We start from the raw sequence: 26,033 nt of genomic DNA on the forward strand, positions 1-26,033 counted from the left end.
TACCAAATTATTATGTAGCTTTTTCAATCATCATTTAGATGTTACTTTATTGTCTAAGGGTAGAATTGAAAAAGCTAGCCAATTTATGTGTTGATTTCCTAAGGTGACACTTATTATGAGATAAAAAATTGATTAAGGTGACAATTATTATGAGACGGAGGGAGTATAAAATTGCCTTTCTATATGTCTAAGAGGATCTACGTGGCAACCACGTATTGGGCAAACGAGGAAAAGACCTTTCGTATCTGCACAAATTACAGTGTCTTCAAAGTTCAAATATAGTAAACGACAAAAGTCTGCTCTGTTACTTTAGTCAAGAAGAAGAGATAATTGATTGAAACAATCTACTGCCAGTTAACAACTCCACCAACTCATTTGTAAACTAACTAAACGTTGTCGTATTAAACTTCTTCATCTTCCTTATTTCTTCTTTCTCACTTTCGTGGAAGTTACAGTGGTCAACCATTACGCGCAAGTCCCAAACTGTTTTTTTTTTTTTTGGTTGACGAAACCCACATTCAACAAAGTCTCTGTTTGACAAAAAAAAAATGAAAATTTCAACTGTTTTTGTTTAGCCAGTCCCAATTAAATTTGGGATTGAGGAGTAAGTTGGGTTTATAGGAGCAAAAAAGATTGAAGCTTTTTGAGGGTTTAAAGTATGAATCCAAATTGGGAGCTACAGAATTGTTGTAACCGTGACCAAAAGTTCTTTATTGGTACCATTGCTGTTTTTACTGTTGTCATTCTTATAGTAAGTCTTTCTTTTCTTTCTCTCTTCGGTTTTTTTTTTTTTTTTTTTCACATTGTGCTTTGGATCAAGTTTTGCTCCTTTTTGGTAGATTGAGATTTGTAAGTAAAGAGTTTTAGATTGAGATTTGTAAGTAAAGAGTTTTAGGCTAACTTTTGAAGTTATATGTTTCTGGTTTTTGTGGCTAACTAGGAGAGAAAGGCTAAATTTCGAGGTTATTGATATGGTTTAATTTGAAAAGTGAAAAGGGAATTTGCACAATGCTTTTGGTCCTTCTGAAGTCTGAATCCTCCGTTTCAATTTATGTGAATCTATTTCTTTATTAGTGTATGCCAAAAAGAATAACTCATTTCTATATTTGGAAATAATTTCATTTCTATATTTGAAAACAATTATCTTTCTACAATGATTTATAGCTACACAAAATATACGTGACTCATTTAACATCACGGGTTTAAAAGGCTAAATTTCGAGGTTATTGATATGGTTTAATTTGAAAACTGAAAAGGGAATTTGCACGATCCTTTTGGTCCTTCTGAAGCCTGAAATTTGATTGACTCTATGACTAGTGTATATAGCTTTAGAGCTTCTGAGTAGTAACTTTGGCCTAAAAGAAATACTCCCTCCATTTCAATTTATGTGAATTTATTTCTTTAATCTATTTCTTTATTAATGTGTGTAAAAAAGAATAACTTATTTCTATATTTGGATTCAATTACTCCCTCCGTCCCAAAAAGATAATCCTCTTTTGACTTGGCACAAAGTTTAAGAAATAAAAGAAGACTTTTGAAATGTGAGGTCCAAAATAAGTTTTAGATATTTGTGTGGCTGTAAATCATCTCATAAAGTTAAATTATTTCTAAATATAGAAAGGAAACAATATTTTTGGAACAGACTAAAAAGGAAAGATGGGCAATCTTTTAGGGACAGAGGGAGTATCTTTCTATAGTGATTTATAGCTACACAAAATATATGTGACTCATTTAACTAACGTGTTTAAAAGTTTCTCTTCTTTTTTAAAGTCCGTGCTCAGTTAAATGGAATCCGAGAACTTTTATAAAGTCAAATTCAGTTTGAAAGGGGGAGCATATTTTTATGTACAAAATATTGTATCTTCCCATTCTCTATTCTGGTCCTTGACACTCTTGACACCCTAAGAAATTACTGGTAAAATAGTGGTCGCCAGGAAATGGATAATTTAGGCGTCTGCTCGCAATGATGTGTCGATAGGATTTACGTCTAGGTGAAATGTTTAGCTAGCACCGAAAGGTGTGGCCTAGCGGTTGATTAAACTAGAATGAAACCATGGAAGCCTAGGGATAGAATCCCAGCACAGACAAAAATGTTACGTGATTTTTTTCGATCTACCAAAATCTTTATAGTTAGAGTTACCCTATATATATAGGGGTGGATAGGTATCCAGTGTAATAGTCGAGGTATACACATTTTATATTGAAACAAGTGAATAATTTAGCTATTTGAGTTGACATAGCCCTCACCCCTATGTCTGCATTTCTCCTCTCTTTACCTTTCATTTCACTTCCTCATCATGTAGTATATATAAATATCAATACACGTATTATGCCATGTGTATATGTAAGTACAAACATTGATATAATAAGTGAATCTTTTAAAGCCCAATGAGGTTATTAATTTGTTTTTAAAGTTACCCTTCTCTCTAATGGGTTTTCAAATCCCAACTTTGACTATTTCTACATTTAGGGCCTGTTTGGAAAGCCACCCAGGTAATTGGAATTGGGTATCATTGAGTGTAATTCTGGCAGTTTGGCACTGTTTGTTTGACGAAATAATTACCGATTAAGTGGGAATTAGTGTAATTGAGAGGGTGTAATTACACTCTCCAATTCTTAAGGGGGGGGGGGGGGGAGTTGAGAATTAATTAACTTTCTTAAGGAGTGTGTCAACCCCCAACAATTCACTTATTTTGGACTAGACGGAGCACTTAAATAAAATTTGTTGATGGCTAGTACTCCCTGCATTTCAATTTATGTGTCTTAGTTTGACTGGAACGGAGCTTTAAAAAGTGAAGAGAATGAATTTTGTGGTATTAAGCTAAAGATATAGATAATATATCAAAATACTCTCTAGTCTTGTTATCTTAAACATATCATGTGCGATGTTGGAATTAAAGAGTTTCCAAATTAGGAAAGAAACATTGTTCTTGAAATAGACTAAAAACGAAAATAAGACAAACAAATTGAAATTGATATAGAATATTTTTAGAGCATAAGGCAAAGGAAACTTTATCAGTTAATGATGATTTGAGTGAATCCCACATCGGCAAGGACGAGAACTCTGAGCTCCTTAGCAATCTCCCTTTGAGCCATCTTTTGGGATGTGAGGAAGGCCCATGATCCACTTAACATGTCAAATTAGAATCAATGAATATAAAAAATTTAATGAAAAACAATACAAAAATTTTAAAATTATTCATAAAACTTAATATATTGGGTATATATAATTTGTCGATTTAGTTCATTCTTTCTTTGATTGCCTTTAGTACAATTAAATATTATCAATATTTTAAAAGTTAAAATTAAATCAAACCAAAAACTCAAAAAAAGTATTAATTTTTTAAAAATTAGTTTGATTCAATTTTGGGTTTGAATCCATTTGTCACCAAACGGCTGTTCACCTTTCAATTAAAAAACTTTTGCCACGTAGATCCTCTAGGACAAATAGAAAGGCAACTTTACAAACTTTTGAATTTAAAATCCATTTTATTCCTTAATTAAACAGGACCCAAAAGTTTGAAATATAAAGTTTGCCTTTCTATTTGACCAACTTGGACAAGTGGATCTATGTGGCAACCACATATTGGTCAAAAATAGTTTGACATGGTAAACGACAAAAATCTGCTATGTTACTTAGGCAAGAAGAAGAGAAGATTGGCAGTAGTTAACAAACTCCACCAACTGATCTGTCAACCAACAAAACGCCATCGTTTAGACTTCTTTCTTCTCTGATCACTTTCGTGGAAAAAATAAAAAATCTCTGTTTGAAAAAAAAATAAAAAGGAAAAAATCTAAAAACTTCAACTGTTTTTGGTGGAAGCAGAAATCTTGAAATTTATTTGGGATTTGTAGGAGCAAAAAAGATTGAAGGTTTGGAGGGTTTTTATTTATTTTAAAGTATGAATCCAAATTGGGAGCTACAGAATTGTTGTAACCGTGACCAAAAGTTCTTTATTGGTACCATTGCTGTTTTTACTGTTGTCATTCTTATTGTAAGTCTTTCTTTTCTTTCTCTCTTTGGCTTTTTTAACATTGTGCTTTAGGAGTTTCAGACGGATCCAAAATTTAAACTTTATGTGTTCAACCTTTAGTATTAAGTATATTGTATTTTTAAAGTTATGAATTCATATCATTTACTATTACCTCCGTCTCAATTAATGTGATACTTTTCGTTTTTTTGAGAGTCATTTTGAGAGTCAATATGACTAAACTTTAAAGGTAAATTGGATTAGATTAACTCAATATTTTAAGATTAAATTTATATATTTGAAAAGTACTATAAGTTGCAACTTTTCTCATATCAATTTTGATGAAAAGATACACCTTAAAATGTTCGTCAAAGTTCATGCAGTTTGAATCTCGGGAAGTGAAATGTATCACATAAATTGGAAAGAGAGTATTTTCTAAAAAAAAAAAATTTAATGGATATTTACACATACATTTATGCTATGCGTCGAAAGTACCGGTCCATATGAACCCGGTACTATGCTGCACCCAAGGCTGTTAGGAGCATGGAATGTTGTCTTTTTTTTTTTTTTTTTTGTTTTTTTTCTTTTTTTGTGCTTTGGATCAAGTTTTGCTATTTATTTGTTAGATCAAGACCTATAACTTATAAGTAAAGAGTTTTAGGCTAATTTTTGCAGTTATATGTTTCCTGCTTTTTGTGATATCTGATATTGTTTGATTGAAAAGTGTAAAGGGGAATGTGCCACGTCTTTTGGTTCATTTCCGAAGACTGAAGTTTGAAATTCTAAAAGTGGCTCTATTTAACTAGTGTCTATAGCTTCAATGCTTCCTACATTTCGTCATCACTTTGTGGAAAATCGTTAGGTATAGTATGTTAGATACTTGTGATTCGATTGGTAAAATAGTATCTCTCTCTCCGAAAAAAGCATATTTTTTCCTTACCGACGCACAACGAAAATATTTTGTTTTGCTGCGAATGAACAAGATATTGAGTAATTGTCCGTACGTAAAATTAGAATTATTGATACGGGCGTAAGTATCTCTGGTCTTTATTTGCTTTGTTTTTTTGTAAAAAGCTATATGTAGTTTGGGTATTAAAGAGGATATCCGAAAATGATTATGAATTCGGGTTCAGTTTGTGAGAAGGAGCATATTTTTATATACACTATATTCTATCTTTGTATCTTTCCGTTCTAGTCATTAACAGTCGACACCTTAAGAAATTACTGGTAAAGCAGTTGTCATTAGGAAATGGTTTATTTAGGAGTCTGTTCCCGATTGTGTTGATAGGATTTACGTCTAGGTGAAATGTTTAGCTAGCACCGAAAATTGTGGCCTACTGGTCGATTAAACTGGAATGAAACCATAGAAGACCAAGGTTCCAATCCCATTATAGAGGAAAAAGTTACATGATCTTTTTCCATTTGCCGAAACCTTCGTAGCTAGAGTTACCCGATATTTGTACTGGTGGGATAATATAGGTATCCAGTGCAATAGTCGAGGTAAACACATTTTATGAATTAAAACCAGTGAATAATTTAGCTATTTGAGTTAACATAGCCCTCACCCCTATGTCTTCATTCTCCCCTCTTTACCTTTCATTCCACCTCCTCATCATGTATATAGAAATATCAATATACGTATGATGCATGTGTATATGTAAGTATAAACATATATAAATGATCGATGTGGTTTCTTAATTGGTAATTAGTTCCAACCTTTTCTTTTGCAGCAGTGCATGAGAAGATGGAAATGTATCATATAATAGACCTTTTATAAGATATAAAAAGTATCTTATAGCCCAACATCCTAATCCAATACTTTGTGATAAATGGGAAAATATGTCCACTGGCTTTTTGGTCAAAGTCGCTGTATATTACATAAAATAGTTTCTTCATTACATCTTTTAAGAAAATCTAAGTGCTGAGTTACATCCACATGTGTATCCAAAGTATCTTTTAGGTTCGGAGATCACTTTCTTGGAAACCTGCTTTATCCAACCATTTTTCTACTACTCTCTGCTTTTTTCATAAATGATTTGCATATTCATTTTGCTTTTTTCTTTTTTCTTCTTAATATCAAAACAGTTATGGAGGACATTTCTCCTGACACCTTTCAAGCTCATTACTGTATTTCTTCATGAAGCAAGCCATGCAATCGCATGTAAGCTCACATGTGGTCAGGTAAATTCTCTTTTGTCCTGTATTAGACACGCACTTGTACATTGGGTGAATTTCTGTCTAATTTTATTCTATTATATGACGGTTTAGGGTTCAACAGCTTCAATTGGTATTAAAATTATTTCCTTTTCTAATGTTGCTGGACTGCAGTTCCGTAGGATTAGGTAAATTATTCTGCTTTTTGGTTCTGATAAAGAGATTTAAGATATCAGTATTTACAGGAAATCACTGGTGAGACTTTACTTAATTTTCATGACATACTTTCACTTCATAAAGTGCAAGGCAATGGAGATGAATTTGACTTTTTCTCCTTAGCTTCAAGTTTCTGTCTTTTGCTCTTTTCTTGTGTCTATGCATGTGTTATTTTTTAGAGATAAAGGAAAATGACTAGATTCTTGTCTTGAGATGTCCTATGAGATCTTTAGTTCCTGGATTGCTTGAGTAGTCCTGTCAGAAATTTACCAAACTAGTTAAAGCTATCCATCAAAGATTCCATGTGTTATTAGCATCTCATATCAGCTTAAAATAGAGCTAAAGCTTCATGAACAATGTCAGTATCAGAACAAACTTATATAGGAAGATTTTCCTCTCGTTCTGGCCTATCTTTTTTCATATGTGGCACTTTATAGTTATTCCCACCTTTATCTTTCAGCAACTCAACCATGCGAGATTGCTGAGTACGTAATTCAGTCGTTCAACTTACATCTGATTAAAAAATCTCTCAACTGCACTTACTAACTCGTCAATAGTTGAATGAACCATTTGATATTGAAGGGATTGAATAGCTCTAAAGAATCCGAGGTCCAAAACATTTCAATCTGGTTTGTCAGGAATTTGAAAGCATAGCCTAATATCAAATCTAGCCTAATATCAAATCTATCTTATCGTGCAACTTCAATAAATTCCAAGTCATTTTTCTTAGAATTGGTAAATATAGTAAATTCCAAGTCAGTAACATTAAGGTGAGGTCTTGCATTATCTTGTTGGATAAAAAGAAGAGCATTTGATAGTGAAAGTGGCCATTATATCAAATTGTTGGAAGAGTTTTTTAAATTAAACAAATCCCAATAACATCTTTAGTAACATATAAAATAGGCTTTATTTTTAAAATTCTTGCAACTCGACTTGCTATTCTTTTTGGCTGGTTCATTGACCATAAAGGGATAGATTCTTATTTTTTCCTCAGAATTTTCCAGCTTCATCAAATCTGCGGTGCACAACAACACTCATAAACATAACTTTTGTTTTGAAGGTTTTACTTTTGTAAAATCTATATGCGTTTGGCTCTTGTTCTTCAGGAAGAAGATTCAAATATTTTTGACAGAAAGGACCATTTTTCATCACTATGAAGATAATTGAACTTGTTTAAAAAAATAGAATTTGAAGGGAGTGTACCCAAATAAAAAGGCAAGACTTCGATTCTGTTTATCAATGTTGAGTCTGGCAAACTCCATTCGAATCGCATGTTTTTAGGCATGTTCATATTGATGAAAATGGTTCTTTTTGTCCAAAAATCTGAAATGTTCTACCTTCTTCTCGAAGAACAAGGGCCAAACCCATATAGCTCTTGCAAAAGTTAGTCATAATAAAAGTTGTGTTTATGGATGTTGATGCACGACCTATGTTTGATGAAGATGGAACTCAGGTGTTTGTTTAGAAAAAATGGGATCTTCCCTTTTGTGGTAAAAGAACTGACAAAAATCAAGTTGCAGGAACTTTAAAACCAAAGCCTATACTAAATGTGTTACTAGGATTTATTCAAATAAAAAGTTCTTATAGAGGTTCGATCAAAATGACCACCATCAAATGCTCTTACTTTTATTCAACAAGATAATGCAAGACCTCACCATAGTGTTAATGACTTGGAATTAACTGAAGCGGCAAGATGAGTTTGATATTGGATATGCTATTAACCTCCTAACAATCCAATTTGAGATATTTTGTACCTCGAATTCTTTAGAGTTGATCCATCACTTCAGTATCAAATGACTCCTTTAACTATTGGCAAGTTAGTATATGAAGTTAAGAGATCCTTTAATGAGATGAACGTTGAAATGATTGAATCGCGTGTTTCTGACTTTGTAATCTCGCATGATTAAGTTGATGAAAGATAAAGGTCGGAACAACTACAAAGTGCCACATATGAAAAAATATTGGCTAGAACGAGCGGGAGATCTTCCTATTCAAGTTTATTGTGAAGTTGCTTTAGATTTACTTTAAGTTGATACGAGATACTAAGACGTCAAGGTTATCTACAACTTATTTTGTAAAGTTCGTATCTTTGTTGTACCCTTGGCCATCATTTAGTTTTGCGTAACCTCTCTTTTTGTACAAACTTGTGTATTTAAACAAACTGTAACATTAAGTCTGTAGTTTTTTAACTACCTGTCTATGTAAAGAATCGTGTATTTATAGAAGCTTTGAACATTAAGAAATAATGTTACTTTATATTTTCAATGCGTGTTTAGTGGTAGTTTTGGATAAAAATAGGAGCAATTTACATATGAGTTGCATTTAACCAAAGTTGGGGAAAATAAGTGTAATTGCAGCAAAAAGTTAGAAAGAACCAAATCTTGACAAGCATGGAAGAGATCTGACACGTTCTAACTTCTAGCTTTTTAAACTTTGGCTTCTCTAGCTAACAAGGTATCACAAATTATTTACTTTTAATTCAGTGGGTACATATTAGTTTTTTAAAGGAATGATGGTATGTATAATATTCTAATCTTAAAAGTAAATGTTTACCAAATTTAGATATGTGTCATTTTTTCGGAAACAAATAAAAAGAAATTGCCATATAAACTGGAACAAAGGAAATATATTGGAGACAACTGGTGTATTCTTTATTCCTCGCGAACAAGCTAGATTGCATAGGCAAGGGATGGAATGTGATGAAAGTAAAAGAAAAGGGATGGAATTTTATTATTATGTTTTTAGTTCTAAAAAATGTAAAAGGAAAGGTAAATGAAGAACTTTAGGCCCTAGGGTAAATGAAGTTCCTAGAGCTCCATTCCCACCCTATACGTAACTAGGCCGTTAAAATCTTCTCATCCCTTCATGATACTTTACCAAAAGACTGCATCCCTTATGTTACATTCCTACTAAGGAACTACAATGTGGGGTGTGGCAGGTGCAAATCATGAGTCAAGCCCTGCCAAGGCTTAAGGGTAGAGGGGCTGGCCTATATTTCTCCAAGTTTTAAACCTATGCCAACTGGAGTTGGACCAGCTAACCCACATGGGATTTTTCCTGGTTATCAAAAAGAAACAAAAAAAAGGGACATGAAGAACTTTAGATATTAAAAGAAAGAAATGAAGAACTTCTACATGCAAATCAATGACTGTAGAAGCTAAGTTCAGAGAAATGGGTGGGATAGATTTGACATCTTTAAAGAATGGCTGGTTCGCACCTACTGAAATAAAATAAAAAATAGAATAATAGGTTTTAAATGAACAAGTAAAAGAAGAGGAAGAACAAACTAACGTGGAAAAAGTAGAGTCAAAGAGGGAGCAATTCTGTAACACTTGATCATATAGATGGTACTAGATTAATTTGAAAAGGAGAAGCTGAAGTCATCCAACTAATCCCGGATTATTCCATATGGCTAACTCAAGGAGAGTGATAGAGCAATGCCTTGGTTGTGCCTCCATGCTAAATTGTAGCATACAATTTTGGTTTCCCTGGTAAATTCAAATTCATACTATCTGGCAAATGCTGAGATCTATGCTTTTGTATTCTAAACTACATATTTTGTGGTTACAGGTGGAAGGAATGCAAGTTCATGCCAATGAGGGGGGAACAACAATAACACGCGGTGGCATTTATTGGTTGATCTTGCCAGCTGGATGTAATTACTTTCTTAAAACAAATTCCAAAAAGTGCTTACTTACTTAGTTTCTAAAAGACATTGAAGTGTTCCCTACTCAAGTTCCCTGTTGATGATGTGTTTTAAGTTACTTTTCTAGATGCAGATTGCTTTGTCCATTTGACTTCTGGCTACCTTTTATTATGCTGATTAATATTGTACTTTCCTGAAGATCTTGGTTCGTCTTTTTGGGGGATGGTTCTCATACTTGCATCGACAAAACTTCTCACTGCAAAAATTGCTGCTGGTTGTTTCATTGCTGCTCTTCTCATTGTGCTCTTTATTGCCAAAAATGTACGTAGCTAAGTAAAAAAACTTTAATTTGACCTTGTACATTGACGGCAGATAATTCACTCTTTACATTACTTTTTTCACAAGATAGTATATTATGTGTATATTCCCAGAAGAACTTCCAGAATCTTACATGGTTTACTTTCTTGAACAGTGGACATTGCGAGGACTTTGCATCGGTTTGTACATTCAGAATCTTGATTAGTGTCAATACTTGATATATGTTTGCTTTTATGCTTGGTCATTGATCCCCACAGACTGAACTTGTCAGGATTTATCATTTTCATTGCTGTAATATGGGTTCTGCAAGAACTAACGACAGTTCGCATTCTTCGATACGTAATTCTCTTCATCGGTAAGGATTTATCCAGTCCCCCAACTTTCTCTCCATTTTAGTTTTGGTTGTTGTATTGCTTATATTCCTTCTGGTGAATTGCAGGTGTTATGAACAGCTTGTTCTCAGTTTACGGTATAAACTATCCATTCTCTACGATCTGCAGCCTGTTTGGGTAAAAGCCTTTAGGAAGCTACAAGTGTTTTTTTTTTTTTTTTTTTTTTTTTTTTTTTTTAAAAAAGGTTATTTTAGTAAGTTGAGGGTGTTTGGCTAGGGAAAAGTGCTTTTGAGTAGTATCAGTAGTAGTATCTCAGAAGCTAAAAAAAGTAGTTTTTTCCCAGAAGCACTTTTGGAACATTGGCCAAGCACAAAGAACTGACCTAATAGGCAAAAGTGTTTTCAAATTGATTAGCCAACACAAATTGCTACTCTCCAAAATTACTTTTTCTAAAAGCACTTTTGCAAATAAGCAGCTCCTGGAAGCTTGACCAAACAGGCTACTACTTTTTCCCTGGTGGTGTGATACTATCTGACATATATATGAATGCAGATATATATGATGACTTAATTTCTAGAAGAGTGAACTCAAGTGATGCTGAGAAGTTTGCTGAACTTTGTCCCTGTCCTTGTACTGGTGTTGGTTGGGGAGTTATCTGGTTAGTCACCACTTCAAAGGGAATTTGAATAAACGAATGTTTGGAATTGTTCTCAACATTTGTGAATCACAAATCCTTCTGTTGCTTGGACTTTTGCAGGGGAATGATATCTTTTATATTTCTTTGTGGAGCGATGTACCTCGGACTTGTCATTCTCTCATGAGGTATCGATCTTCGTTGGTTATCTTGATTACCGCTTTACTGCTTCTGGTTTTGGCTGATTGTTATTTGGCTTTATTTAATTCCAAGTGCTAACCTTCGAATTTTACAAATAGATATTAATCATTTGCCATGTTCTCAACCAGCTTACCAACTTTTGCATTGACAAATGCATTTAACAGTTATCACGTTCTCCGGAATGTGGGTAGTTTTACTTTTAATTAATACTACTACAGACTGATTGCGAAGGGGAGCCTTGGCGTAAGCGCGGTAAAGTTGCTGCCATGTGACCAGGAGGTCACGGGTTCGAGCCGTGGAAACAGCCTCTTGCAGAAATGCAAGGTAAGGCTGCGTACAATAGACCCTTGTGGTCCGGCCCTTCCCCGGACCCCGCGCATTGCGGGAGCTTAGCGCACCGGGCTGTCCTTTTTTTTTTTTTACTACCGACCGATTGCATTTCTAGCATTTTTTTGGTACACATAGCATTTGATAGTTAATTTTGCATTTAACATCTAATAGGAAAAGGATAAAGTGCTCTTTACCTCCTAGTTACCCATTACAACAACAAGAACAACATACCCAGTGTAATTACAAGTGGGGTCTGGGGAGGGTAGATGTACGCAGACCTTACCCCTACCTTTGTGGGGTAGAGAGGTTGTTTCCGATAGAACCTCGGCTCGAAAGAAAAAGAAATCAAAGCATGTTTGCTAGCAAAAAAAATATGACAGCACAATAGCAAGGTACAAAGCAACTAAAACAAGATATCAAGACAGGCTAGAAGGAAAAATAACAGCAGCAAAGTGGCAAGATGGACACAGCCAAAGAAGCAACATGTAACTAGTTACCCGTTCTCAGTTTAAATTTTTTTAAGTGAAATGGAAAGTAATGATTCATAAAACGGATTCCCGCTAGCTTGGTACTATGGCATAGTTGTTATTGCATTACTGAACCCTCTTATGTAGAAACTTACTTCACCAGTGCAATGTGTTAGTGATTAAATAGAGGAAGAAAAGAGAATGAAAGTTCAATTGCCAATTCTTAGACAGAAACACAGAAGATATGCCATGGAATTCTAACTCAGAAGACAGAAAGATATTCCATATTTGCTTAGCTTTCCATTCAGCTTTCATTGCCTTATTTACTCTTTCGAGTTAAGGGTTCTCCGAACCAGAAGAGAATTCAGGATTTGAACTAGATGAGTTCAGCCTTTTAGGTTCTTAGCACTGATCTCATTGTACTTTTAAAAATATCGGCTCAGATTTTAATATTTGTTGTGATTAGTGATTTTTCACATATATTATCATGTTTTGTGTCCAAAAGACTGGGCTCAGTTACTCCATCCGCCTGTACTCCGAACTATTTAACACCTTTATTTCTACAATTGGATTCTGAATATGTTCATCTTTTCAGGTTCATGCAAATGAGTTTATGGACCTTACAATCCCGAAGAACAAAGTAGCTGCAGTTGTTACTCACTAGTTCATTGCCATTCCTTCAATGCTGCTGTATAGCGTTTAGACATTTATTTTTGTCCCCAGGTGCACTGCATGACTAACCCTGTGGACTCATTCTTTCACATCCTTTTTGGATGGTGTTAACATAGTCATAACTTGTGTTTATATACCAAAATCAAACCTTTATATTGAAGAAACTGAAAATTGATTGCTTAGCATATGTATGTGTTGGTTTACTGTGATTAAGTTCAGCATTAGCTAACGGTTTATAATGCCTGAATATGACATGTAGCCCTTATGTCGGTGTTTAAGCTGGTCAAATCAACTTACAAACACTGGTTGGTTTATTAATGTGTTTCGGCAAATGCGCTTACAAGCCAAAATCAGTTTATAAGCAATTTTGGTTTGAGCAATAATTCTACTATTTATCTCTTTTATCTTTTGTGATCCCGGAAAAACTAACTTTTTTTTTCATTCTACTTTTGTCGTTCATCTTCTTTGTAAAAATTGTAAATTTTTATTTTTTATGTATAGTTTTAAGGGCATTTTAGTTATTTTAATAGAGAAAGTGCTGATTAATATCTTTTCATCAAACACATCAACTATAAGGTGGTCAAGCTAGTTTGTAAGCACTTTTTAACTTATCTACTTGTTTGGTAAACAACTAAAATATTAATAAGTCAAAAGTCAAAAGTTAGTCACCTCTAATTTATTGCTTTTTGTCATATAAGCACTTTTAATATGATGTGAAACCGTTAAAAGAGTAATTCTATTTTCTCTTGATTCCATTTTCGTTGTTTTATTCTTATCCTTGTATGTGTACAACAACAACAACAACATACCCAGTGTAATCCACAAGTGGGGTCTGGTGAGGGTGGGTTATATGCAGACTTATCCCTAACTTGTGAAAGTGGAGAGATTTTTTCCGATAGGCCTTCGGCCTCCTTGTATATGTATTGTTTAATATTTATTGTAAATTATGTTAAGGACGTATTAGACATTTTAACAGATAATTTTCTAATCAACACTTTTTCACCGACACACATCAATTATTTATTATCAATTTCAGTACTGTTATCTAAACGCGTAACTGCTTATTTATAAAATTAGTTTCAACACTAAGAAGTATTTTTCGGCGCTTAATGCTTATCAGATATTTTTAATCGGCTAATCCAAAATGAGCTCACTATCAGTTTCAATACTTTTATCCTAATATGTAACTACTTATTTATGTAATAATCAAAATCAGGACTTAAAAGTGTTGAGCTCTACAAGGAGTAAAATTTTGGGGGGAAATTCTGTGACCTTTTTGGTACTAATATTTAATTTAGGCATTTTTTGGCTTGCAAAAGAATATTCTGTTTTTATCTCAAGAACAAGATCTAAACAGATTTGAATGAACTCGTGAACCTTTGAACATAATTTAATGGTCTGGAAACATCACATGGTTGGGGCACTTGAAACCAAATTTCAACCCACAAAAGATCATTAAAATAGAATCTCCATGTACTATTGTTTCTAAGCAATGTTTTTTTAAACAAGCAAAGCTCGAATCTCTAAACAAGAAAATACTTAGTTCAAGATGATGCAACCCTAATTTCGAGTTCTTAAATAAGTACAGATTTGATTCATTTTTTTGCACGGATTGCCCTTCGTTTGGGGTGGTCTTTAAATTTTACCCCTCAAATTTGTGGTCTTTAAATTTTGCCCTTCATATTTGTGGTCTTTAAATTTTACCCTTTGCTTGGAAAGATGAGCGAATACGTGAAGTTAGGTTCGAACCCCGCTCGAGGCATAAAATAAAAAAATAATTTCGCAAGGAAGGACGGGGAGTGTATGCGGATCCAAGACAATCTTTAAGAAAAAGTTAAAGTTATGCCGGATCCGGATAACTAAATGTCTGCCCTTCAAGGCAAAGTACGCCCCCTCAGACTTTTAGTTATGTTTAACTAAAAGTCTACTTTTAGAAATAAAAATTTAAACTTTACCTTATAAGGCAAGACCGGTAGTTTACTCATAGCTGTGGTTTTGGACAAAAAAAAGTTACGTAGTTTATAAAGATGCTTTAAGGATTAATTGGCTCGAAATATGGACTTGAAGTGATCTCGCTTTGTTTAGATTCTAAAGAGTGTACATATTTGAAGGTATCGGGAAGATAGTACGTGGGAATTGAAAAAGAAATTAAGTACATCAACGATTCAATATTTACATAGGTTTGTCGGATGTTTGTAACTCATTCTAACACGATTGAAGTGGTTACAAAAAAAATGCATATATATATGCTTCAAGACAAAGTTTGCCCATAAGGCATAAGTATGCCCCCATCGGCATAAGTTTGGTAATTCCTAAACAAGTTTATGCCGATGGGGGCATACTTTTAATGGGAAAACTTTTATGCCGGATCCGGCATAAACTTGTGAAGGAATTATCAAAGTTATGCCGCAAGGCATACTTATGCCAAGTCTTTATAAGGCATAAGTATGCCGGTCCGCATAACTTTGCTAATTCCTTCACAGAAGTGTATCTTAGATGGGGGCATAGCGAAATTTAAACTACGCCTTGCGATTTTTTTTAAAATTTTGACCGTGGGGGTTCGAACCTGAAACCCATGGGATTTAGCGAAGGGCAAAATTTAAAGATTTCAATTATGAGGGGCAAAATTTAAAGACCACCCCAAAAGAAGGGCAATTCTGCGAATTGCCCGATTTGATTCGAGATAATACAGGCTTTAAATATTTTTAGGTAATCATATAAAGAGTAAACGTCTGGTGAGTCCGTGAGTACTGAGTATAACGCACGTTCCTAAAACATGGCATGATTTTCTCGTGAATTATTCACTTTATATGTCTCAGTATTACTTGATGCGTTTTAAGAAAGAAGAAACAATTTCTTAAATGTATGCATTTTAACGTATGTGAACCTATTTTACTAGACACAAAATTTGAGTAAGAAACACTTTGCAATTGTGATCTTAAACCTATAACGTTTGTGTGATTGTAAAACTTCTTGTTAAGAGTGAAATGAGAAGTTTAAATTTGATTGTTTTCAAATTTAGAAAGGAGTAATATTTTTAAAAAATAAACTAAAAAAGCAGGTTCACATAAATATATATTCATAATCTTTTAATGCAGATTCATAATCTACAATTTGCCATCTTTCTTCCTTTTCTCCTTTTTTCTGTTTTTTCAGTTTTCACCTCGTAATTCACCATATGGAGGAGGTAAATGGTGGTGGGTTGATCAAATTGATATGTTGTGTTAAAAATTACGACGGGGGTCGCATTGGTAGTGAATCCACTATAGCACGTCTGTATTATCGTAATACTGGAATATTAATAAGGATCAGCCATATGCTGAGTTTTGGATGGGCACCCACGAGTCCGGCCCATAAACAATTTATTTTCATTAGATTTGACATAAATAGTGGGAAATTTTTTTTAATCATAAACACCTAGAAAATTCATGAAATTCTAAAATATGCAACACAAAAAACTACACTAAACACTAGACAAATATAAAAGTAGCAGAATTACATCTCAAAAAACTACACCACGCTTTAAAAATAAAAAAGAACAATAGAAATACCTCTATGGTTGTGTTCTGTACGAAAGAAAATGTTTTCCTTCTTCTCATGTTCGTTTAGTTGGTAGAAAACATTTTCAGGAAAATACCCACCCAAGCCCCACAACTCCACCCCCACCCCACCCCTCAACCACCAATTTTTTTCTGAATTTTCTAAACCACCACATCCCTCCCCCCCCCCCGGTGTGGACCCATACCACACCAACCCCCACAACCACCCGCCCTCAATTTTTTTTTGGAGGGGGTGGTGGGGTGTCGGGAAAGGGGAGTGGGGGTGGGGCAAAAAACCAAAAAAAAAAATCAAAACTTTTTTTTCAAAACAAAATTATTTGGGGTGGGGGGTGGGGTGGAGTGGTGCCAAAAACAAAAAAAAATCAAAACTTTTTTTTCAAAACAATTTTTTTTTTTTTTTTTTTTTTGCCGGGGGGGGGGGGCGGGGGTGCGTGGGTGAGTGGGGTGGGGTGGTGGGAGTGGTTGGAGGGTGGGTCGGGTAGTTGGGAGTGGTTGGAGGGTGGGTCGGGTAGTTGGTGGAATGCACTTATAGACTTGTTTTCCCTATTTTTATTAGAGAAATCATTTTTCCCATTTTTGAAGAACTTGTTTTCCTAAAGAAAATATTTTCCAAAATTTTTGACCAAACGAATATGAGAAAATTAGAAAATGTTTGCCTCCATGCCGAACACACCTTATATGTGAGTTCTCACTCATTTCCTTTTCTTATTTCATTAAATCTAACGTATAGAGTCGTTAAATATTTGACGCAAACTAAAAATGTTCACTTTTGACAAATTTAAAGATCCACAATTGCTCAAATAATACTTCCTTCGTCCTAAAAAGATTGTTTTAATTTGACTTGGCACGAAGTTTAAGAAATAAAGGAAGACACTTAAAATGTGTAGTCCAAAATTATCTTAGATATTTATGTGGCGGCAAATAATTTCATAATTATTTATAGAATTATACCAATTTTTTTTAAATAAACTAATAAGGAAAGTAAGACAATACTTGTGCTCGAAAAATAATACTTAAGAGACTATTTTGAACATACTACCAAAACAAAGAGACCATTCTTGTCATTCTGGTTTTCTTCATAGAGATCTCCATTTCTTCCACGTTTAACAGAAAAATATTGAATTCCCACCTTACCCAAAAGCTTACCAGATCAAGAACGCCATGCGTTACTTTAAACTACAACAATGAGACCCTCCAAATCTACACCATTCCATGGAAGAGACAAATGGTGGATTAATCAAATTGATGTGTTGTGTTAAGACTTATGACTGGGGTCGCATTGGTAGTGAATCTACTGTTGCACGTCTGTATTATAGAAATACTGGAATTATTATTAATAAAGATGAGCCTTATGCTGAGTTTTGGATGGGCACACATGAGTCTGGCCCATCATATGTTTTGAAAGGAGCTGACAATGGTGAAAAGTTGACGTTGAAGGAGTGGATTGAGAGAAACCCAACTAGTGTTCTTGGAGATATTGTTGTCAATAAGTGGGGTACCGACTTTCCTTTTCTCTTCAAGGTTTGCTCTTCTAGCCTTTGTTTTCTTAAATGTCTGTAGTTACATTCTATGGCTTTGTATGGACTGATCTTGAGGAGAAATCAAAGAATCCTTAACCTGTTACTTAGTGAATCATCTCAAATGCTGTCTGGTATCAGTTACTGCTGCCCAATTTTAAACGATGGTATTTGACTAGAGAAGGAGTTTATGTATTAACTTGATTTAAATATTATAATAGTGATAGTGGAAGATAAGATTAGGAATGAAGAGGTTCGGGACAAGGTGGTAGTCGTTACCATGGTGGACAAGATGTGGGAAGTAAGGCTGAGATGGTTCGGGCATGTGAAGAGGAGCTACACAGATGCCCCAGTAAGGAAGTGTGAGAGGTTGGCCATGGTGGGCCTGATGAGAGGTAGAGGTAAGACAAAGAAGTATTAAGGAGAGGTGATTATGCAGGACATGGCGCAGCTTCAGCTCACCGAGGATATGACTGTGATAGGAGAGCATGGAGGTCGAGAATTAGGGTAGAGGGTTAGTAGGTACCAGGAGTATTAGTAGTATTCTTCTGTTTGCTTATTCTTAGATTTTTAGTACTAACTGATTGTTTACTTCCCTTCGTTTATCTTATTTATCTTGTTGTTGTTACGACTTATTATCACTGCTTCCCTTTTCATCTTTCCTGAGCCGAGGGTCTATTGGAAAAGTCTCCCTGCCTTCACAAGGTAGGGGTAAGGTTTGCGACACACTACCCTTCCCAGACCCCACCTATGGGATTACGCTAGTTTTTTTGTTGTTGTAATGGTGATACTGGAAGAAAATACTAGAGTACTGGTTGATAGTTTTATAGAGAAACATCACATCAAATTCAGAATTTGAAAGCTTTTAAACGTAATTTTTAGAGCTGTATAGTAAAAGAATGATAGCACAAACCAACTTCCGACGTCCCAAAATGGAGAAAGTACTAGAGTGATACCAAAATTTAGATCTTTGAAACCGACATGTCCCTTTCTCAGAGAATCCAGATAAGCAAGAAAATCAGATTAATTTCATTCATTTAAAATGGGTGAAAGTCTTTTATACTTATTTGTCTGTATGGTTAAATAGGTTTCTAACATTTCTTTTGTTTTTAGGTATTATCTGTTGCCAAAGCTTTGTCCATACAGGCCCATCCAGACAAGGATTTGGCCACTTCTCTGCATAAAGAGCAGCCATCTGTTTACAAGGATGACAATCACAAACCCGAGATGGCTTTGGCGCTGACTCAATTTGAAGCTTTATGTGGGTTTGTCAGTCTGGAGGTACTTGAGGACTTAAGGTTTATGTTAGCCTAGTTAATATTTGGAGTGTTCATAGGCTTTCTTACTCTCAAATGATGCACATTTCAGGTGCATATAAGTTTCCTGTTCCTTAAAAGTTATTCTAGTAGAAGCACGTTTATGTAATATTCTGGGGCCCTGGGCTTAGTTCGAGTGGCAAAGGTTGAGGGACTATTGTAATTTAGGTCATAGGTTTGAGCCTTGCGCCATGCAAACTAAGCCTGGTATTTGAGTGGAGAAGGGTAAAGGGGTGGGCCCAGTATCCCGGAGTTTCGAAGGCTGTGTTGGTCCTTGATGGATTTCTCGGTCATCAAAAATAAATCTGTGGTGCAGTCAACAGGCTACGGTGCCCCATTTTTGATAGATAATAAGATAATTAAATCACTTGGCTGCTGTTATTTACATGTACCCTCTCATTTTGGAATCTGATATTTTGTCATGCTTTTCTTCATTGGCAATATCATGAGTGTGAAACCGTCCTATTAAAAATTGTTTATGAATTGCTTAAAGTTAGATGATTGTTTCCATTTATACTATCTGAACATCCCCTTTTAAAAAAGGTAATAGTATGAACTTGAGCTTGTTGTTCCTCCCCTGACAACCAGATGACAAAATTTTAAACTTAAGGGAGAAAAATTATAGGAAAGTGGAAAATGAGTTCCAGACAGCATTTTTCACGCCCTCCTTCCTTATCTATTGTGAAACGAAAGGTTGCCAACTGGGTTTTCTGGTTAGCATATGTGTTAAGAAACTAGTATAGTTTGCTTTCTTTTCTGTGCTCAAAAGTTATGCAATTTATGTCAGGCTGCAGGTATAAACGGCTAAGTAGAAGACAGTTGGACTATATGAATCCTCGTTGACCATGTCGCTTCATTTAAGCCACCTAGTGCCATTATAATACAAACTAAAATGAAGACAAAAAGTAGTAGAAGTTCTCTGTATTTTCAATTGGTATATAAATCTCTGACAAGACTAAAAAAAATCCAAAAAAGCATAGGACCTTAAGTGTACTAACATGAATACACTATTAACTAGAGAACATATTTGATTGTGATAACAAGTATATTGAATTTTTTTTCCAGGAGCTCAAGGTGATTGTTCGTACTACACCCGAGATTGTGGAAGTGATTGGTAATGCAAAAGCAGAGCAAGTTTTAAACTTTAATGAGGATGATGGGAAGGAGGAAGTTAGATTACTGCTACGATCAGTATTTACTGATGTAATGACAGTTCGCAAGGATGTGACTGCCGAAGTGTTATCCAAGCTGATTAATCGCCTAAACGTTGAAGACCAGGTAGTCCAAATTGATCCATGACCAAGTGAAAGTATAATTTTTTTGTTTTACTTGAGCATTAGTTGGAGTGTCCTTTTTGTTCTTTTGTGTGGTCGTAACTTGTTCATTTGGAAAGTAATTCTCTTAGGTTTTGGAAATGTTTGGTCTTTATTGTCTTAGTTTATGTGTTTGTGTCTTTGACCAATTTCTTTACACAAAGACATGCTTGCATACGTCTACCAACTTACAATTAGACTCTTTCACAGTGGGCAAATAAATGTAAAAATAAGTTAATTTCTGAAGAATGTGAGGATTAGAGTATCGCAAGGTTTTATTAATTTGAGTATGAGATTTCTGGATTTTAATGCTACAGCTGATCTATCTTATCCTTGTTCATTCACAAAAAAGAAAAAACGAACTTGTTCTCTTACACATTAACTGTGTCAGGGTTAGCTGAAATGAAACTGTTATAACCTCCGTCAAGTTGTGCAATTTCCTATGAAGGTGCTAATTTGTTTGGACTTGATTTTCCATTTCAGTTGCTATGTGATTGATGCAAACGTGATGAACTGCGTATGGTCTCTTCAGGCAAACTCTTGCTGCTTATATTCAGATTTCCAGTTGGCTCTTAATATGCATTCAACTTTTCATGTTTGTAGGCGAGGCTTCTAACTGACAAAGAACAACTGATTCTACAACTTGAGAAGCAGTATCCAGCTGATGTTGGTGTCTTAGCTGCATACTTGTTAAATTATGTGAAGCTCAACCCTGGTGAAGCTTTATATTTGGGCTCAAACGAACCTCATGCATATTTATATGGTGAATCTGTTGAATGCATGGCGAATTCAGACAACGTAATACGTGCCGGTCTAACCCCAAAGCACCGAGATGTTAAGATACTCTGTTCAATGCTCACATACAAACTGGTATTGTCAGACACCATTACTGTTTTACTTCATTCCCCATGTTGGTTAATCTTTGTGATATATTAGCCTGTTTGGTCAATCTTCTAAAATCAGCTTATTTTGAAAAGTGTTTTCAAAAAAGTACTTTTGGTGAGAAGCAGTTTGTGTTTGGATAATCCGCATGAAAATCACTTTGAGCAGCAATTAGTGGCTGACATGCTTTTAAAAAGTGCTTCTAAGTGTATTTTTTTAAAAGTGCTTTTCAAAAAAGTACTTTTGGGAAGAAACTAATTTTTTCTACTTCTCAAAGCAGTTTTTGCTTCTACTCAGAAGCACTTTCTCTTCACCTAAAAGTTTGGCCAGAAACCTTAACGTTAAAAAAAAAAAAAAAAAAAAAAAAAAAAAAAAAAAAAAAACTTCTAGCCATGGAGAAGTTTGGCCAAACAAGTTAATAGTTGGAGACTAATGTTCACGACTAAACTTTGAATAAAGCAGCAACTTTATTATGTACCTCAAAGAATAGGAGTCTAAACAACTATAGATTAGGCAAGAGTTCTATTGTTTGAGCTCACTGTGGTTACTGAAATTGTTTGGGATATCTTCTTTTATTACGAATCCTATCAAAGAATTGATTCAGCTATAATAGAATGATTGGTGGCTTTGAATGTGCATATCCTTCATATTAATATCTTTTAAGAGCCAAGGTTTCACGAAGAATTGTCAGAAAATGACAAAAAGGGTCCCTTATGTTTGAGGTAGGTTCAAAATAGTTCCTTAAGTATGCACTTAACAGTTTTGTCCTTTAAGTTTGCCAAAAGTTAACACTTTTAGTCTTTGTAAAATATTACCGAACTCTGTCGGTTAAATTTGATGAAAATAGTGGGAAAAAAGATTTTAACTATAAACACCAAGAAAGTCTCGTCAAATCCTAAAATATGCAAAACTACACTAAACACTAAAAAAATATAAAAGAAATGCAGAATTAAACCTCAAAAAGCTGCACCCGACTAAACATTACCAGTTTTCAAAAAAAAAAAAAGTTGCACCAGACTCTAGAAATAAATTAAAAATAGCAGAAGCTACAAAAATTGTACCTCTAAATATGATTTCCCGCTAATTTACTTTTTTTCATAGTTCTCGTCAAATCTTGCAGACCGAGTTCGGTAAATATTTGACTGCGACTAAAAGTGTTGAACTTTTGGCAAACTGAAAAGACGAAAACTGTGTAGTGCATACTTAAGGGACTATTTTGAACCTATCCTTAAACATAAGGGACTATTTTTGTTTTCTCAAGAGTTGTTGTATATGGATGTTTTGATATGAGAGAAGATTTTTGAGTTATGGCCAATTGATTCTCTAAACTGAAATACATGGCATTGCTATGAATCTGAATCAGCATTTTTTGTTGCAGGGCTTTCCTGAAATTCTGAAGGGTACTGTGGTTAATCCATACACAAAGAGATACCTCCCTCCTTTTGATGAATTTGAGGTGGACCGTTGCATTCTTCCCCAAAACTCAACAACTGTATTTCCTTCCATTCCCGGTCCTTCCATTTTTTTGGTCATGGGGGGCAAGGGAACGATGACCACATCATCAGACGAGGTAGTTGCTGAAGGTGATGTCTTATTTGCATCTGCAAATACCAAGATTACTGTTGCAACCTTGTCTGGTTTACATCTATATAGAGCAGGAGTTAGCAGCAGGTTGTTTGGGTTGCATAAATAGTGTATTTTATTTTATTCAACTCTAGCTAGGATTTTGATCAGATACCAGGAATATAATCTTGCTGTATAATGCGCATCTACACAGAGAAATTTGTTGTGTCAAGGTGATATTAGTGGTAGATGAATTCTTCTCGGGTAAACATATTTTCTCCCACTTTTTTGACATGTAGAATCAAACCTCTCTATAACCGGGCACCCTCTATGGTTTTTTATGGAACTGATCTTTCATGTTATGTTAGTATCATTTTTTTATAACTGTGGTGTCTAGGTACCAAGTATCTCTGTCCACTACGGTTAGAAATCACCTAGTGTTTTTTATCTTTGCTGAATTTGAAACTGAGAGCTCATGGTTTTCAATCCACTTCATTGACCACTAAGCTGCACCCATGGGCCTTGGGTGCTATGTTATGTTATATCATACATTCTCTGTAACAGCGTTTAGTTATAGCAGCAAAAAATATTGGAACAAACGATACTATTAAAGAGAGGTTTGGCTGTACAGGAAACTGACCCCTTTTTTTCTGGAAAAAAATAATTAACCAAGAGGAGGACAAGAAAAAAAGGTTCAAAGGGAAATTTCCTTTGTTTGGTTTAAATAAAGGAACAGGAAAGAAGGTAGAAGGGAAATGATCATTTACTTCTTGGTTGAACTTGCAAGTTTTTGCAGCATATTCAAATAGGAATTTCAGAGCAATATATTGATCAGGACTTTTCCAGGATGCCTTAATCCATAATTAGAAATCCATCCTTTTGTTCCGTAAAATTTTCATTGACGCCTTGTTTTGGTCACCTCATTTAAGTAGTACTTGCCTTGAGTTTTTTTTTTTTTTTGCACGAATATCCACTTAATTAGATAACTTTCAAACCTTAGTGACTGCTTCTTCTTGCTAAAGCAACATGTCTTGAGCTCAGTTTTACATGTAGTTCATGCATGTATGCATGATTTGAAGTGCAGTTCTCTTCTCTGTCAACCATGACCTGGGCTCATGTTAGGCTAATGTGCGTCCCTGTGGAATCCATGGCAAAGGGGAGCAAAAGAGGGTGAGGCCGATCTCGGAAAGAAACAATTGAAACGCTAGGGAGCTCAATTGGAGCTCGTATTACGGTGGCTAGTGGAAATAATCCCACTGCGCAGGGGAAATTAACACCTATTCAGTTGGGATTGGGGAATGTTCTTGAAGCTGGATCCTCTTCTTTCCGGTCTACGAAGGTAGCTAAGCAACTAAATTTGAGTGAGAAGCAACCTACCCCTTAAGCGGGCAAAGCAAAATTGACAGAATCGCCTGCTCAATCTAATGGAACAGTAACCGATGTGGATGCCCAAACTGTTTCCGAGATTGCAGAGCATGCAGCCCCCACTTTGCGGGAAATAGGTGATGAATCTAGCAAAGAAAAGGATGGATCTGTGGTGGAAAAACCTGAACCAGTAGCAGCGGAACCAACCAGAGCATGGAACGACCTGTTCCAGAAGAACCGAACTGCTTCCCACGGTATGAATCCAGACTACTATCCCCCTCAAAAGGTAGATGGCAATGTGGTAGTACCACTAGAATAAGTAGAGGTGGAACCAGAGGAATTCAAATGGAAATGTGCACTTATAGCTTATATTATAGGGAAAAGCCCTGGTTATAATGTTACGAGACGATACATAGCTTTGAACTGGGCTGATGTAGCAGATCCTGATATATACTACCATGATGAGGGATATTATGTTGTTAAATTCCAAAATAGGGAAGATATGCAGGATATCCTCTGTGGAGGACCTTATACCATCAACAACAGACCAATAATTCTAAAGCCTTGGACACCAGTATTTGACCTAAGCACAGAATTCCTAACAGAAATACCTCTGTGGGTCACTTTTCCGAAATTGCCTATGAGGAGTTGGGGTTGTGCATCTCTTGGAAGAATTGCAAGTGCAATTGGAAAGCCTGTCTATGCAGATGAATGCACCACCAAGCAAACCAGAATATCTTATGCAAGGATTCATATTTAAGTAAATTAGTGTCATTTGGCCCGAGCTAAGCCCAGGCCCAAACTGACATTAAAATTTTAATTTGTAGATATCTTTTAAATTTTTTCTGCTTTTGCTGCTTTGTTTTTTTAACATCAATCTGATACTTCGAAAGACTTCCAAAATATTAAAGTACAAAAATGTACCTGAAAATTAAAGGGAAGTATTTTTCTTAGTTTATATATTAGATTTAATAAAAAAAAAATCAAACATTTGAAAGCTCTTCTAATTTCCATTTTACTTAAATTTTTTGAGATCAAAGTCTCCGATGATCCAAATTGAGTTTTCATATGTTAAACTAATTTTATTGTTTCTTTGAATTGAATCCATATTGGGTAACTTATTTTTTTACCAAAGATATTACAGTAGCATGATGAAATCAATAAAGTTAACTTACGAATAAATATAAATAATTAAAAGGCTTGATATTGCAAGAAATTTTTGTAGATTCTTTCAAATTATATCAACAAAAAAATACTGAAAAGTCAATAGAATTCATTGTTCTAACTTTAAGCTTTCTTTTACCTTCCAAAAGATGCATGTTAAAATTTTTTTTTACCTTTTCTTAATTTAATAAATCATTTTATGAAATCTACATTGTAATAAATTTTTCATGTTAAACGTAACTATTTTATCCTAAACTATATAAAATATTGATTATCTGATATTTTGCAAAATATTTTAATATTTAAGAAAAAAGTAAAAAATATAGTTTTTGTAATTGTCTAGTATTATTACTATTTGAAAATCAATTGTATTTCAAAATATATAAAAATAATATTTTATAGTTACTCTTTT

At 34.7% G+C, this 26,033-nt stretch overlaps 2 protein-coding genes across 3 annotated transcripts; both read left to right on the top strand.

Moving 5' to 3' along the window:
- Window positions 1-324: 324 nt before the first annotated feature.
- LOC132036786 (uncharacterized) lies at window positions 325-13,126 on the top strand. Of its 2 annotated transcripts, none has more exons than XM_059427167.1 (10): window positions 325-751; window positions 6,057-6,152; window positions 9,912-9,996; window positions 10,187-10,308; window positions 10,460-10,484; window positions 10,577-10,660; window positions 10,745-10,774; window positions 11,190-11,295; window positions 11,395-11,459; window positions 12,865-13,126. In XM_059427167.1, the coding sequence occupies exons 1-9, from the start codon at window positions 659-661 to the stop codon at window positions 11,456-11,458; spliced, it is 705 nt and encodes a 234-aa protein (XP_059283150.1). In that variant the 5' UTR covers window positions 325-658; the 3' UTR covers window position 11,459; window positions 12,865-13,126. The 2 variants fall into 2 exon arrangements, with proteins under 2 accessions (XP_059283150.1, XP_059283149.1); XM_059427166.1 differs by lacking the exon at window positions 325-751 and adding an exon at window positions 3,796-3,995.
- Window positions 13,127-17,713: 4,587 nt separating this feature from the next.
- LOC132037039 (mannose-6-phosphate isomerase 1-like) lies at window positions 17,714-23,361 on the top strand. The gene is made up of 5 exons (XM_059427475.1): window positions 17,714-18,022; window positions 19,132-19,299; window positions 20,400-20,612; window positions 21,251-21,517; window positions 22,908-23,361. The coding sequence occupies exons 1-5, from the start codon at window positions 17,714-17,716 to the stop codon at window positions 23,220-23,222; spliced, it is 1,272 nt and encodes a 423-aa protein (XP_059283458.1). The 3' UTR covers window positions 23,223-23,361.
- The last annotated feature ends 2,672 nt before the right edge of the window (window positions 23,362-26,033 follow it).

The sequence above is a fragment of the Lycium ferocissimum genome, chromosome 11 (assembly GCF_029784015.1).
Source record: "Lycium ferocissimum isolate CSIRO_LF1 chromosome 11, AGI_CSIRO_Lferr_CH_V1, whole genome shotgun sequence".
Classification (NCBI taxonomy): Eukaryota; Viridiplantae; Streptophyta; class Magnoliopsida; order Solanales; family Solanaceae; genus Lycium; species Lycium ferocissimum.